Raw genomic sequence first — 16,734 nt, 5'->3', positions numbered from 1 at the left:
TAGCCTTTTAATGTGTAATCAAGATAAAATTATTGAAACATTTCATATTTCTATTCATATTCAGTCTTCAAAATCTGGCATTTATTTTATATAGACAACACACCTCAATTCAGATTAGACACATTTCCAATACTCAATAACTATATGTGGGGAGTAGTTATAATGCTGCATAACACAATTCCAGTTTTCAGGTAAAAATACAGTTAATCCAAAAATAGGGGAGATGTGAAGTTGCTAACTTCACAGAGATTCTCTATAGCCAGAGACTTGTAGCTTTATGTTAACTGGGTGGACAATCCCTAATTTCTCTCAAGGGCATTTCCCCAAAGTATTAGAGTACATTTTTATAAAGTGATGGCAAACACAAGGAAGGTACACAGTAGAGAAGCACTTGGTGACACAGGATAGCAGAGTACTTGCTGACAGTATAAATTCATTTTGCTGCCAATTTGTGAATTTTTTTTTCCTCCCATAGAACCCACAGTGAAAAATAATTAAGTAACTCAGCATGGGAACCTTTTATTCAAGCATATGTTTCCCTTTTTAGTAAATTACAAGATAAATGCAATGTACGCAAGCAATGCATGTACAACAAGCCTTAATAAAAGCTAACATAATAGAGTTTTAAGTCATTCTTAGCACCATTTACCTAATTGCAGTAAACAACTATTCACTTTTCCAAATAACTACCTATATATGAGAAATTTTTAAATTTGGTCATTTTTATTAATTGAACATCAAACATAATTTTCTCCATCCATTTCAGATAAATATTTTTCAGAACACCTGGGTGGCTCAGTGGTTGAGCATTTGCCTTCAGCTCAGGTCACGGTCCCGGGGGTGTCCTGGAATCGAGTCCTGCATCAGGCTCCCTGCATGGAGCCTGCTTCTCCCTCTATGTCTCTGCCTCTCTCTCTGTCATGAATAAATAAATAAAATCTTAAAAAAAGAAAAAAAAAGTCTACTAAGTGAAAAATACTTTTCTAAGATTTATTTGAGAGAGAAAGAGAAAGATACAGCACGAGTGGGATAGGCAGGAAAGGGGAGAGAGAGAATCTCAAGCAGACTCTATGCTGAGTGCAGAGCCCCACGTGTGGCTTGATCCCAGGACCCTGAGATCATGACCATCAGCTGAAACCAATAGTCGATTGCTATCTGACTGTGCTACCCAGGCATCCCTTACTTAGGAGGTTTAATGAGCTTTCCTCATATTTATTCAATTTCAATAAAATTTCTTGGTAGAAAACACTAATGCCCTGTGGTATGGGTCATAAGATCACATTCTCTTCAAACTTTCTACAAAGAAGCCTGAAGAAAAAACATGAGAGACTTTGGAAAGTATATTTATAAACTATATTCTGTTGCATTCAAAAATGTCTTCTTCACAAAATGTAGTCTCTTTTTCTTTTTTTTTTTTTTTTGGTCTCTTTTTCTTAAGAGGCTAATTAAAATATTCACTTCCATGTCATTAGGAGGACATTCAGATGTCTGTAGATGAACTTTAAGGTAATAAATCTAAGCAGGAGTGTACTTTAGAAATTATTCTACCTATATTATTGTTTTGTATAAAAAGACCCTGGGGCACAGAGAGATGAGGCAACTCATTTAAAGTTTCACAGCTAATTGCTCACCCAATCACACAAATCAGCAAGGAGTCAGTAAACAGCCATTGCCCAAGACAAGACAAATGTTAAAACTGCAGAATGATAACAATGATCCTACCTGGCCATGGAACGAGATCTTTTCAAAATTTATGTAAAATAATGTTTCTTAAAACATTTAGAAAGCTAAACATAAGTGCATCAAAACAGTGTGACGTGGGGTAGAAAAATATTGGCATCACCAAAGACAATACTGAAGTTTAATCAGAAGGGACACAGCTTAGTAAAGCAGAACAGGTAGTCATTTATGTTGCTGAAAGAAGCGTTTGCCAGGCAATTTGTGAGTAGCAAGGAAAAATCCAGGAGTAGCCAAGTTAGTATGTTTTCAAACTACTACAAAAAAAATCAGATGATGGAGAAAATATAAGTTCCAGTTCACATAACTATGTGCTCTGGGAACTCAGAAAGGAATTATGAAATGCTTCGGTGTCAAGAGACATGTAATAGGGCCCCTTTTCCCACTGATGGTCAGGGAACACTTGGCATGCTTTATTTAGTGATTGTGCATTTTATTAAAAGTTGTCACCCACTCTATGAGAATTAGGAAGAGTCCTTCTGGGCTGGGGAAGGGAAGACAGGAACTGTGACAGCTGTCTTCTGACATATTAAGTAAGGATCATTAAAGGTAAGATAGGTATTTAGATGTAAGGCTTTTACGAATTCTTAAGGCAAAAAATACCAGATTTCAATTCCATATGAACAACACTTTTTAACAATTAAAGCCATCAAAAAAGGGGGGGGGGAGGAATCAAAGATTGAAGTGTTTAAGCAAAGGCCAGATGATTATTTATGGTAATACAGCAAACAGAATTCATGAATGAGATTAGAGATTTAAACAGAAAATATCAGAAAGTCCTCTATAATAGAAACTAAACAATATGATATAGGAGTCTTAAAAATAGGGACAACTCTAAATTTTTGGCCACAAGGATAATGTATTACTGTCATGATTGATACGTGTATGGAAATCTTTTGTTCCAGTGACTTAGCTCAATTTTTTCAGCAATAACATTAGTCAACAATACTGAATACCACATATGAGAAGTACTCATATACTTAATGTACCACATTTCTATAGGATACAATCACTCCTATAAATTTAAGATAACTATATTGCTTTTATCAAAGTTAGTATATCTTTGGGATGCAGGGTGGCTCAGCAGTTAATCATCTGCCTTCGGCCCAGGGCGTGATCCCAGGATCCAGGATTGAGTCCCGCATCGGGCTCCCTACGAGGAGCCTGCTTCTCCCTCTGCCTCTCTGTCTCTGCCTCTCTCTGGGTCTCTCCTGAATAAATAAGTAAATCTTAAAAAAAAGAAAAAGTTAGTATATCTTTAAGGAAATCCTAAGAATAGTGGAGTCACTACTCCATGGCTCATGGTGCCAATCCCAGATATTTCAAGAACTGCTTTGGGGGGCGTGCCGGAGTGGCTCTCAGGTCAGGATCTCAGAGTTGTGAGATCAAGCCCCACAGGGCTCTCTGTTCAGCAGGGAGTCTACTTGAGATTTTCTCTCTTCCTTTCCCTCTACCCCTCCCCACCCACTGACCCCCGCTCTTGCTCACACTCTCAAAAAATAAAGATCTTTAAAAAAAAAAAAAAAAAGACGCTGCTTTCAGAAATACATAAATGTAAAACATTTTTCCCCCTCAAAACACAAATGTAATCAAAGTTAAAATGACTGAGGCAAGAAAAGAGGAAGTCATTTTTCTTTTTTCCCATAGCAGTGCTTAACAGGGTTGGGGGGAACCTAAAAATAAAATAATCTAAGTTAATTTTAACTAAATTGCAGACAGCAAAATTTCTGACTAAATTGCAGTGAGCATGAGCTTCTCTGTATCAAGAAAGGAGATTACAATAAATAGACAAATATAAGTTTTATACATATATTTGACTCATAAATATGTGTTTATTTTTAAGCTAATAGAATAAATATTTCAGCGTTTTTTGGATAGATAATAGAACCTATGGTCAAAAGAGATATAAAAATATGTGCTACCTGATATATGAATTAAGGAAAATTAAAAAAAAATACTATGCTGGAAAGGTTAATTACATTTCAAATGAAGGCTAGTACCTACCACTTTGCCACATACATCAATCAGTATTTCTCAGAATCAAAAATAACATAATCCTATAACGATCTCTTAGTTCTCAAACATAAGCCAGAATACAAAACTAATTCAAACATTCATCTGGAAAAATAACAAGTAGAAATAAACTAGGAAGATTTTGACCAAGGATACTGGGGAAGGAGAGCTAAAATTCTCTGGTATTAAAAACCTAAATATGTAGAACCCTCTGGTATTAATGCAAATCAACAGGGGAAAAATTCCAAATCTGAACTTATATGACAAAGGTGGCAAGGTAAATTAGTAGGAAAAGATATGAATATTTAAAAAAATAACCCTACTAAATAATTAGATAGCCATCTGAAGAAGAAAAAAAAATAATGTAGATCTCTACTCCATGCATAACACAGTTTTGGAGTGATTAAAGAACAAATACAAGAATAATATTAAAATTCACTCCCCTAAAAAAACATTTAAAATGAATATTTAGTAAATCTTTGAGAGATTTTCTAAATTTAAACATAATAGAAGAAAGAACAGAGGAAGATTTAAAAAACAAAAACTGTACGAATAAAGGCGGTAGGGGATCCCTGGGTGGCTCAGGGGTTTAGTGCCTGCCTTTGGCCCAGGGCGTGATCCTGGAGCCCCAGGATCGAGTCCCACATTGGGCTCCCGGCATGGAGCCTAGCCTGCCTCTCCTTCCACCTGTGTCTCTGCCCCTCTCTCTCTCTATGTCTATCATGAATAAATAAATAAATAAATAAATAAATCTTTAAAAAAATAAAGGCAGTATGCAAAATATGAAAGAACATTTCTATTAGTGGACAAAGGGTTAATGTATTATGTACAAACAAGCAAATAGATCATCAACACACCAAGACTCCAAGAGGTAAATGAATCAGGCATAAAATTGGCCACAGACACAGAGTAAGAAAAATACAGTTATTAAAGATATGGAAAAGGTGCAATTATACTAAAATTGAAAATGCAAATTAAATTGAGATAAGATTTACTAATAAATTATCCAGTATTTTTTAATGTTCATCAGACTTCTAAAGTTGGCTACTCAGAGTGCTAAGAAAAGGCACTGAAGTAAACAGGACAGGAAGATAAATTGATGCAACTTTTCTCAAAGGCAATCTGGCAGTTCAGGCAGACAGACAGAAACTAACAAAATAAACTACAAAATTAGAGAAACAGAAAAGTGGCCTTTATGCAGGCTCATGCTAAGGCATGGGGAGAAAGGGAACTTGTTTCAATTCAAGACAAGGTTTTCTGCACCTTCTATCTTAAATTATTCCAAGTAAGTGCTTCCTAAAGTATACGTTACAAAGGATCAGTCCTGTTTTTTATTTTATTTACAATCGATTTCAAAACTATTAGTATTAGAAAAATTAAAGATTTATGTCACATTAAATATCAACCCATTTTCCTAAACTCTTAAGGTTAACATATAAATTACTCTGCCAATTGTTAGAAATCTAAATGTTTACCCTTAATTTCATCTTAGGTGCATGCTTGTGGAAAGACATGGATCCATGAGCCACACTTTGAGCAGCACTGTTTTAAAGGATGCAGTGCCTAAGACATGCTAATGGGCCTCTACATAATGTTTCTCTAACTTTACATTATAAGAAACAATGATTTATCATCCACAGATTGAGTACACTCATTCTGAGAGGGTTTTGAAAGGATATTCAGCACAAAATTTGGTTGCTTTATGCCATCCTTGAAAACAATTTTGTTTCCTGATTTTAAATAACTAATGGGTAATCTGCTTTGCAAATCTGGTAACTGTCAAATATGAAGCATTCCATAGCGAATTAGTCACCATCTCTAAAAATTTTACAGCTATTTAGTCAATTCTCATTAAATTAACCTACAGACTCAGGTGTAATTCCAGTCAAGATAACACCAGACTTTTTTTGTTTTGTTTCTACAGGGATGTGGGGCATTAAGTTGATTCTCAAATTCACCTGGAAGAGAAAATGCATAATCACCTTCACACTTTGGTAAAAGAACAATGGGATGAGTGTTCTTTCCCTACCAAATGCCAATTAACCCTATAAGGCAATAGGAACTAAAAGGATTCTGACAAGAATAGTAGTATAATAATTATAAATGGCAACAATACTAGCAACGAACTTTAATGAGCATCTATTATGACCAAAACATGTGAAAAGTGTTCAGTGTTCATTATGTCCTTATTCCTCATAACCCTCCTGGGGAAATATTATTTCCATATTATTATAATGAAAGAAACTTATAAAGGTTAAGAAATTCAATAAGTGATCTGGGAAAAAAACACATCAATGAGGGAAAAATGGAGCTCAGAAATACATTCGATTTGATGCTAAAGGCATGTCAATTGTTTCCATGTCACTGAGGAATGGAGTATTTAATAAATGTCCGTAAGGCAAGGGATGATCAGTTCATAAAATATACTTAGATCCCATCTACCAGGATACATAAATATATAACATTTCCAGGGGGGGGTGAAGTGATAAATCTTAACAATAACCCTATAAACATTCTAGAAAATTAAAAGTAGATTTAAAAATAATTATAAGCTGAGGAAAATCTAATAGGATACAAACTGAAGTCAGAATTGATTGCAAAAAGTTTAAGAATTCTAAAACAACACAGCTATTTCAAGTAAAAAATAAAAAGAAATATACTGAGTAAAAACATTTGCAAAATTTAAAGAAGGGTTAATATGCCTTCTATTTAAAGAGAATCAATGTGAAAAGAACAAGTAAATGAACAGAACTGAGTCAAGAATACTAGGAGCAATTCACAGAGGCAAAACAGAAAGACACAGATTTCCCACCTCAGTAACAATCAGGAAAATAAAAACTAAAAAAAGAAAAGACGACGGTATCTCTCAGGCATGAGATATTAAAAATTAAAGTGTTGATAATAATATCTAAGTTGGCGAGACTCTGGTAAACACCAATGCAGTTGTTAGAAATGATTATTCGCGCCTCTTTCTGAAAGCACATCTGTGGTTCCTATCAAAATTAAATACTTGGTTATCCTTCAACTCAGGGATAATATTTCCAAGAACTGGTACTTTAGGAATAGAAATATTTTCAGCCTTTGAATATACTGTCTCTTATTCGCAGAATGTTTTTTCCTTTTTTTTTTTTTGTCTAGAAAACTCTTCCATGCATTTCAGCATCAAGTTCCAATGTCCCTTCGTCAGGTCCAGGTCATGTTTAGTTCACCTTTGTATTTCTCAGGACAATTCCAAAAGCCTGCAGGTATTTTAAAGCTTAAGTGGAGGCAACGCAACCCAAGACATGGGGCAGACCAACGAAAGCCAGGGGGAGTGCATGGAGACACCTGTGTGAAGGAGTTAGCAACGATGGCCAAGGCACACGGAAGGAAGGGTCGAAGGCGGGAGGCCAAGAGTTACGAGGCTACAGCTAGACAGTCTACACAGAGTGACTCAAACAAGCACTGAGTGAAACCCAGAGGACAAAGGAGGTCCCACGTGTAGACTTCAAAGTCTCAGAACACCAGTAAAAAGCAAATAAAAATGTCTACAAAAGTTTGTGGCAACAGAGCAGTTACTGCCACTCAATCCTGTCCTTCAGTCCTTGAGAGGAAAACAGAAAATAGAAAGATCCATAAAATACTGCCTGCACTGACCTTTAGCTGCCACCAAAAATAGGAGGCCACGTATGGAACCTTTCTAATAATCACATAAAACATCTAAATGCAGGATGGCATCCATGCATGAGAGGGTGAACGATCTAAACCACCGTAGCGGGGAATGGCCAAAAGTACAATCCGTAACAACTGCCTCTCCTCTAAGGGCTCCTCCTGTGTACGATTAAGAGCTCAAAAAGCATTTGTTGAATGAATCAACGATACATGAATCAATTAAAGATGAAAAAAGATTAAGGGCACAGCAGATAAGGCAGAAATGTCTGTAATCGATCCAATCTTGTTCCAGAAAAGATGGTTCAGAAGGATGTAATGAATTATTGAAAATAATCTATTATTTCCCCAATATATATTTTCTAATAATGCCTTCATTCATCCATTTTTCTCCTATTAAACCTCAAAGTTAAAAAAAAAAATTCTACTATACACCAAGAAGACAAAAAGCAGTTTAATCTCCTGCTTTTTAGGCTGGGCAGCAATACAAGTAATTAGATCACTGCAGCATTCCAAATTATAAAACGTATGATATTCTGAAGAGTCGGCATTAAACTCAGTAGTAAGTACTAGAATTCGTTATGAGATGCAGGAGTACCCAGTATCACATGTTGACATAGAAAATATTGCAATAGTTACTGAGGCATCCAAATCAGCTGATGGATAAGGAAATGAAGACAGGATGACCCAGTCCTCCGTATGCTTAGGTCATCACTTCTGAAGCTTCTGACTCACCTCACTCACTACCATCCTTTTGACTCCTTTTACAAAATGGTCTTAAGACCGCAGAGAAATCTCTGTTCTGTAGTCCGGCACTCCCGCGCCAGTTATTCTACTACTCATCAGGCCTATTCTAACGCACGTAACAACTCACCGCCCGAGCTGAGTCACCGAAATCTATCTTCAATCTCCCCATGGCCCTAATGATGGCGATGATGGACTGGATGGTGTTACTGTAGACCACTGCTTTGTACTGTTTACATTCCTCCTCCGAATAACCGGCTTCGTGGATAATTCTAAGGAGACAAAAAGAAAAAAAAAATAGCCAAAAAAACACCACCACTTACTTCCTTTGATGTAAAGGTCCACTTAAACATAAAAAATAAATTTAATGTTTTCAATCTACTTACTTCATTTGCTTCACAATTGTACTTTTCCCAGATTCACCAGCACCTAAAAAAACAACAACAAAAAATAAAATAAAGGATTTCTAACTTCATTACTTAGGCATATCCAACTCCCCAAAATAGGTACACTCATTGTGTGTGCACACACACACATACACACACACACACATTTTCTCTGTCTTGTCTTATAGCTAAATTTTTATTTATCTATTTATTTATTTTTAAGAATTATCTATTTATGATAGACATAGAGAGAGAGAATGAAAGAGAAAGAGGCAGAGACACAGGAGGAGGGAGAAGCAGGCTCCATGCCAGGAGCCCGACGTGGGACTCGATCCCGGGACTCCAGGATCGCGCCCTGGGCCAAAGGCAGGTGCTGAACTGCCGAGCCACCCAGGGATCCCCTAAATTTTGTTTAAATAAAAACAATCTTTTTGAAAAAGGATTTATTCATTTTAGAGAGAGAAAGATGGACTGTGTGTGAGTAGGCGGGAGGGGTGGGAGAGAATTCTCAAGCAGACTCCCTGCTCAGTGTGGAGCCTGACAGGAGGGCTCAATCCTAAAACCCAGGAGATCATGAACTGCACAAAAACCAAGAGCCAGATGCCCAACCAACTAAAGCACCCAGGTGTCCCTTTATCAAAACAATCTTTAATGGTTTCCAAACATAGAAAATTGTCAAAAATAAGGCCCATCTGTTTATTCACAATACTTAAATTCAATAAACTTAACTGAAAAAAAATGCTTTTATGGTTGTGTATTTTCTCTAAAGCATTAAAAAATTCAACCTTCTGTAACTTAAAGCACTATATAGAAGTTTTAGTCAAAATTTTGCTCCGCCTTGGAAGATACTCTGTTTGGTCAGTTATTCTAATTTTAATCTTTGCTTCTTCAGCTGAACGAAGTAGAGAGCAGTGGTGCCAAGCAGCCATCTAGCAATTAAAAAACAGTATATGTTACAACAGCTGGGTCTCCTGCGATGTATGCTCAATCACTATTATTAAACATGACACACAGCCAGCATAATTTGCTAGCACTGGGGATGCAATGGTGTGCAGGACAGAATTGTCTCCCCCATGTTCTTTTAGCTTCTCTGTCACTCGAGTCATAAACCCATTTTCAAAACCCTCCTTCACTCTCTCCATATGCAAGGTCTCTTCACAATCTGGGTCCCTAGCATTATCCCACCACAGCATAAAAAATATTACTAATCCTATGGCCCTTTATAAAGGTAGAGCACTCCTATCCTTCACATTTAACAGTAGCTGATATCTTTACATCACATTAATGTCAACTACTTGTCAGGCTCCTTCTGATTGTTAGATGCAGAGAACATCTGCGGGTAGGACACAAAATAAAGAAAATATGACAAGTCTATCATTTGCCTTCGTGTTATCTTTCTCTGGGGCTACAGAGCATAGAGGTGTTTAGCATGGTTTGAGAGGCTCAGCTAGGATTTTTTATTATCCAGACGCCGTATTCCCATTTTCCCAGGGCCCTTCCTACAGTACTATGTGATCCAGCATTACTGAAGAACTTACCAGTCCAAGAACACCTACTGCGACCACACCACAAATCTTCAAATATACTGTTTTCCCCGACAAAATCTAACTTACTCTGCTGCTTCTTACCAATCTGGTTATTCTCCATCAACCATAAACTTAGCTCCTCATCAACCTCTCCTGACCCACTCACCCAAGGATTCTTGCTGCCCCACACTTTGCACATGTTTCTATGAGTATTTCTTAAATTCTCAGCAGCTAACTTGTGCTAGACACACAATCAACCAGAAATGTACCTATATTTATTTAAGTTACTTGTGTCTATTACACATTAGATGGCAAACTTCTGGGCTTCATTCCCTTTGCCCCATCCCTCTCCCGCTACACACACACATAGACATACACACATGCACACTCACGCACACACACTCCCAAATCATCAGAAGCTTCTGAGAACAGATCATAGTTAAATAGCTTATTTGAAAATCTGGGGGGAAAAAAGACTGCTTAAATTTTACTTGTGATTTGATACTCAAGAAATTTTCCCAAGATACCAGCACATTAAGTAGAAAAGCCGGAGCTGAATAAACAATGAGGGCATTTTTCATTTACAGACAGCCTTTGAATGTTTCAGGCATCTGCCAATAAAAACAATTCCAAGATAACCCATTATTTATTAATCAACAACAGTGTATTTGGCTCTGTGAAAAGCTCCACTGTAGCTGTAATGGCTCACACATTTATTTCTCTCATTGAAGAGAGATCCACCCAACTAACGTACCCTAGGTAGTTTCCAGCAGGGCTCTCTTCAAGAAAGCCCTCTGGGTTTCTACACCACTGCAAACTGAGTCAGCAGCAGCCATGCTGTGATGATGAGACCTTCTAGATCCCTTTAATCATACACAGAAGTGGTGATTCCATTGGCACAGTGACCTCTAATGAACAGCCACCTAAGGACCATTCTCTTACTGAAATAACTCAACAACTAGAAGGACCAGGAAGGCTCACATGATATAAGCCAGTAAGGTCTGAGAGACAAGTGTGGTAAAATCAGAGATAGTTAAAAAAAAAAAAAAAAAAAAGGAAGAAAAGAAAAAAAATTAAGATTACCAGTTAAACTATATATATACACATATATATGAGAGTTTTATAATCTTAATAAGAAAAAAATTTTCCTGACATTATCTTTAAGTTCTAATTCATTTCACATCTCTTCAAATAATTGATAGCATGGGACACTTAGCTTACTTTGCAGTGAGCATCTTAAATTAATGGATTGTGGTTCAAAATATCCTGAGATTTGTTTAACATTAAAGATTGAGGATGGGAGTGTTATTAATTGTATTTCTACCCAATTTCTTTGCAAGTCACAAGGTGTTCTTTGAGGAATAGATATTCTAGACACAGAAATGCTGAAAATAGTCTTTCAAAGCTTAGCAATTTATGTAATTAGTTTTCAATTCTCACTTCCATGTAGACAGACTCCTAATAGGAAAATCAGAAATGCTACCTGGTTAGGGTTCCAACATACTAAATACTGGTATTTATGCTTTCCACACAGCATACAGGAAAGAGTTAAATGTTGTTCTCTACAAATCTCAGCAAATTATGTTTGAGAGACTGACAGGAAACAATATTGAAAAAAAAAATCTCAGAGCTAGTGGAGAGGCAGGGGAAGGGAGAAAAGGTAAATTTTACTAGCAGTACTCAACTAAACAGCTATTTTTTCCTTAAGTCCAGGGGCAGCATTTAAAAGGGTTGGAAGCATCTTGCTTTCAAGGAGAACCAAGGAATATGAATATGTACGAAAAGTTCAAAGTGTATGACCATTGTGGTCACAAGGTCAGGTTGGTCAAGGTGACTAAGTGATCAACAATGTAACTGTCAACAAGCTGGTCACTGTCAAATGAGAGAGACTTCAGAGTACTAGGAAGGGAGATTTTAACTCCCAGAAGACCAAGAATGTGTGCAACATGGTCATGGTAGGTAAGCCAATGGCTATAAAGCCAAAGGAGGAATCATTAAGGGGGTCCTTCAGTCTCTTTCTTTTTTAAGATTTATTTCAGAGATAGAGCGTGAGCAAGCATAAGCAAGAGGGACAGAGAGATAGGTGGAGAGAATCTCAAGCAGACTCTACTGAACATGGAGCCCAACACAGGGCTCAAGCTTATGACCATGAAATCGTGACCTGAGCCAAAACAAAGAGTAGGATGCCCAGCTAACTGCACCATCTGGGCAGTGGGGAAAGGGAGCTCAGCATATGATGGTAACTCACCATACAGATGGTGCAAGGACAAAGAGCATCGTCACAGTAACACGGAGAGGAAACTCACTGGCAGTTCAGGGTCACATGTGCACAGCCACCTACTGTCAAGGAGATTTGGGAAAGGGAAACGCAGCAAGCAAGGAGTAAGCAGGAGGAAGGAACCACAAATTATGACCTTAGTAAAGTAACCCTTGGCTAGATTCTAATTCTTTGCCTAGAATCATATAATTTGCCATTTAAAAAATAATAATCAAATGATGTCTGCCCCTGATTTTGTGGAGGAGCAGTACAGGAAATTTGAAGTTTTAACTGTAAGCAGTTTAAAAACAAGGACCCTCTGAACTCGGAAAACAAATTTTTTCCTCTAAGAAAACTTTTTTCCTCTAAGAAGATTCTTTGTCCAATTCTCTGCTTAGGGTCACAGTTGGAACATTTATTTCCTGGCTTCAGGATTTCAGCTGCCTGATGTCAGAGGCCATTTAGCTATTAACATGGTGATTTCGTTATCTTCTTCTGAATTCCTGACACTACCACTCTACTTTTAAGGAATCCTAATTTTTAAATAGAATTTAATAATTTCACATTTTCACACTGAATAAAGCTAGTATAATTTAGTTTAAATTAGAGTAAGACCAAATTACAAGTGCATATAAAGTCACTTTTATCATAGTGCTTTCTGTCTCTGAACCAGGAATTTCCCATCTTCTAGAGACAGGAGTTAGCATAAAACTAGAGTAAGCTAAGTTGTTAGCCTGTAAGTAGGGTAAAGCCTCAGATACTGAAGAGTTCTTGACACGCTGTTCTGCTTCATTTTCAGTTAACTCCCAAATTCTGGCAACTAAAGGCAGTTCCAGCCATTATCTCTACATCTGTACTGCTTTACTTTTAAAAATTCTAAATTTTTGCTTTTTCTTCCCACAAATGGCAGCTCAAACAGGTTTGCCCAATAAATCCAAAGGAACAGATCAGTGGTTCCCAAACTATGGACCTCAAACTGAAGTCCAAACTACCATCCTCAAAATCAGAACCAACAGTATAAGCAACGTGTATGGTAACAATAACACTTAAGAAATGTTCCTTCCCAGGCCCCACCTAGAACTTACTGAATCAGGAACTTTGGGAGTAGGCCCAGCAATCTGTGTTTTAACAAACTAAGTGATTCTGATGGAAGCTAAACACTATGAGCAAGTGAGGCAGAAGAAATGAAGGTCACCTTTTTTCCCTTGATTAGTGATCAGAATAACTGACATCATTTAATTGTTGACTACCTATAAAAATATGAAGTAACTATATTTCCCTCCTCCCCCTAAGAATGATATAAGTAATATTGTTTTACATTTCTGCAAATAGCTTATTAAAAGGCAGCTGGCTTCTCAATTCTCATATCTACTTCTGCATTTAATATGGTACAGTTACTTCGATTGAAGTATATAAAGAAAATCTATTTTCACATAATTATTTGTAGTTAGAAAAGGGAAAAGCAATTTAATAGCATTTATAGATAACTGTTGATTGTCTTCTTTGATTCTATATCCAAATTTGAAAAGAGCAGCTTAAAGATTGGTTATAATGCATTTCTATGAACTTTTCACACTTTGATACTTTAAAGTTCATTGGTCTATCTTGTACTTGGAGGAGTATTTTACCCATGTCAGATCTGGAAATTATTTCACTGAGCTGTGCAGAATTCAATATTGATATATTTTCAATACAAAATGATAATAGCATAATGATATGAACATATGATACATATTATATGTATTTTCATCTTTTTAATATTACCTGTAATTTCTTCAGAAAAGACTAGGTCTTGGGAAGGTATCAGACTCTCAGTGCTAGGCATACATTTTTTTAAATTTCAAAAAAAAATTTTTTTTTTTTTTTGCTTAAAATCTCTAGTTTTATTATTGGAAACAGTTAGTTGTTTTCCTTGAAGTGACAGACTAACTCTGCCAAATTCCCAAGTAGGACTAACCATAATTTCTTTCAAGTATAAATGGTATTTCAAGAAAAGAGCAACTAGTTCAATTCACTACTCAATCACACAACTGCTTTTCATCCAGATAATCAACATGCTTTGGAATACGCAGAGTCCTTTGGATATACTTCATTTTTGGTTACACAGCACATTAAAGAGATATGTACCTAATGGTCAAGATTTAATAAAAATAATGATTTTTACAACTTCAGAATTTTTTTAAATCACAAATGCATAGCAGTGAAGACTATAATGATTACTGGCACAATTCAGTGCCATTGACCTGACTCAGTAGATTGACCAATTATTTTTTTGGTACTCTCATAACAAATGACAACACGATAACAAAGGCAAACAAACAACAACCTAGTATTATTATGAAAATGGTCTTAGAGATCTCAGAGTCCATGGATCACTCCTAGAATTGCTGATTTAATGTCTTTCTCAAGCACTGGACTATAAGCTATGATGGAGGAGAGCCTGTTTTATTTTCAAGATTTATTAAGAAAGAGAGGGAGAGAGAGAGGAAGGGAGAGGGAGAGAGAGCAAGCACACAAACATGAGCAGGGGGAGTGGTGGGGAAGGGGGAAGCAAGCAGACTCCCTGCTGGGGAGGCAGCCCTCCCAAAGCAGGCTCAATTGTGGGAGCCTGAGATCATGACCTGAGCCAAGTCAGATGCTTAACCAACTGAGCAACCCAGGCGCCCCCCAGAGCCTTGTTTTTTTTCACCATGATATCCCCAAAGTTTTCTCCTATATTTAGTACATGGTAGAAATGCAGTAAACATATTTGCTGGCAGGCAGGCAGGCAGGCAGGAAATACACCATGAAGAAAGTATGAGAAAATGTAGCAATATTTCCATGAACTGTAGAAAGGGAGAATTCTGTTAGAAGACCAGAAAAAAATAAAGGAAATGTGGGAACTCGTGATTGCCCATTAAAACAGATTGTCTTCTACCATAATAGGAGTAGTGGCTGGGAACATGGCAGCTAAAGCCCATATTTTCCATCCTCACTTGCTGCTAGGTGTAATATCACATTTCCCATAAAAGCCTATGATGTATAAAAGGAAAATGCAGCCCTGGATTCTTTCTCCTGGTCCTTCGTATGAACCAGAAATTAGGTGTGCCTGTGGTCTTGCTCCAAATGTGGATTCAGACAATGCCCAGGGGATGCTGGGGCAATGAGAAGGCTGAATGGTCACTGAATGCCCATGTGAGGAGAGCATCTCAACACTACTTAACCTAAGATCTGTTACAGGGAAGAAATAAGCATCCATCTTCATTAGGCTAAGGTCAAATTAGGTGTCTCTGGTACAGAGCTTGGACTTTAGGCTGACACATTTTTTAAAAGCTGTCTAGGTTTAAATATAAGCAAATATATAAACATATAGATATATAAGCCAAACTAATAAGTCCCCAAACCTAGAAACATTTTTAAAAATCACCCTATATGAAGTGGAAAGGCAAAGTACAGAATAGGGGAAATATCAGTAATTAATGAGTATCAAAACACAGATTTAATGCATAATGAATTAACATTAATTGACCAAAAAGATAACAATTTAAAGAGAAAAAACAAACATTTTAAGGCTATATCTATATATACATTAAAAATACATTAAAAGAAGTATATCAATAAGTGTTTATATCTGAGTTAGGTAATTTTATTCTTCAAATATTTCTACAATTTTCAAATTTTTTATGTTGTACATAGCACGGACTCAAAATTATGCAATTCATTTAGAAAAACTTGATCATATCTCTCCTGTGATCAAATTTGAATAAAATTATCTTCTAAAATCTCATTTGCTTCAAACTCAACATTTCCATATCATCACTCATGCATATAAATCTCTCATTCTAATCACAGCAAATTACTTTTACTGCCAAAACTTTCATGATCATTCCCACCTCCCCTTACTCTATCCTAAGTGGAGCACCTTCCTTATCAACATGGACACTAAAAATGACCACACCATGTTAAGGGAGGGGAGTATCTGGGGTTGAGCCTTCCCAACCAAAGCATTTTTAATTTTTAGGGAGTGTGGAAACTAAGATGACAGACCCTGGGTCTACTACATGGTCCATTATGGCAGGCAGGGTGACCATAGCCTTACAGAGACTCAGGTAACAGACTGAAGCTGCACTCAGAGGCAGCGCAAGCAGGCAGGCTCTATGCAAGCCATGATTTATCGCACGAGACACTTCTAATGTGATGCCAGGACCACCTAGGCAACAGCCATCATGTTCAAGATAAGAAGAGGCAAAGCATAGGAATCCTAAAGGACTAAACTTTGTCCCTGCTATAATGAGTTGGGAGTAAGTCACTCTGCCCTTTCTTCCCATTCACATACTAACCCCCCACACCAATTAGGGATAATAACCAGGAGGGGAATATGCTAAATGATAAAACCTCCTCATCTGAACACTTACATAAATGGACTGTTTACTCAGCCATAAAG

The 16,734-nt window shown here is 36.9% G+C and overlaps 1 protein-coding gene across 1 annotated transcript in view; it reads right to left on the bottom strand.

Moving 5' to 3' along the window:
• Positions 1-16,734, bottom strand: part of GNAI1 (G protein subunit alpha i1) — an 80,498-nt gene that overhangs the window by 19,938 nt on the left and 43,826 nt on the right. Inside the window, exons 2-3 of the mRNA XM_038562833.1 lie at positions 8,529-8,571; positions 8,273-8,414 (exon numbers count right to left, since the gene is read on the bottom strand). Coding sequence (XP_038418761.1) covers positions 8,273-8,414; positions 8,529-8,571 — 185 coding nt within the window. The remainder of the gene's footprint in view (positions 1-8,272; positions 8,415-8,528; positions 8,572-16,734) is intronic.

Source organism: Canis lupus, chromosome 18, assembly GCF_011100685.1.
Source record: "Canis lupus familiaris isolate Mischka breed German Shepherd chromosome 18, alternate assembly UU_Cfam_GSD_1.0, whole genome shotgun sequence".
Classification (NCBI taxonomy): Eukaryota; Metazoa; Chordata; class Mammalia; order Carnivora; family Canidae; genus Canis; species Canis lupus.
Note: the sequence above shows the minus strand (reverse complement) of the source record. Positions and strands in the feature narration are given on the sequence as shown.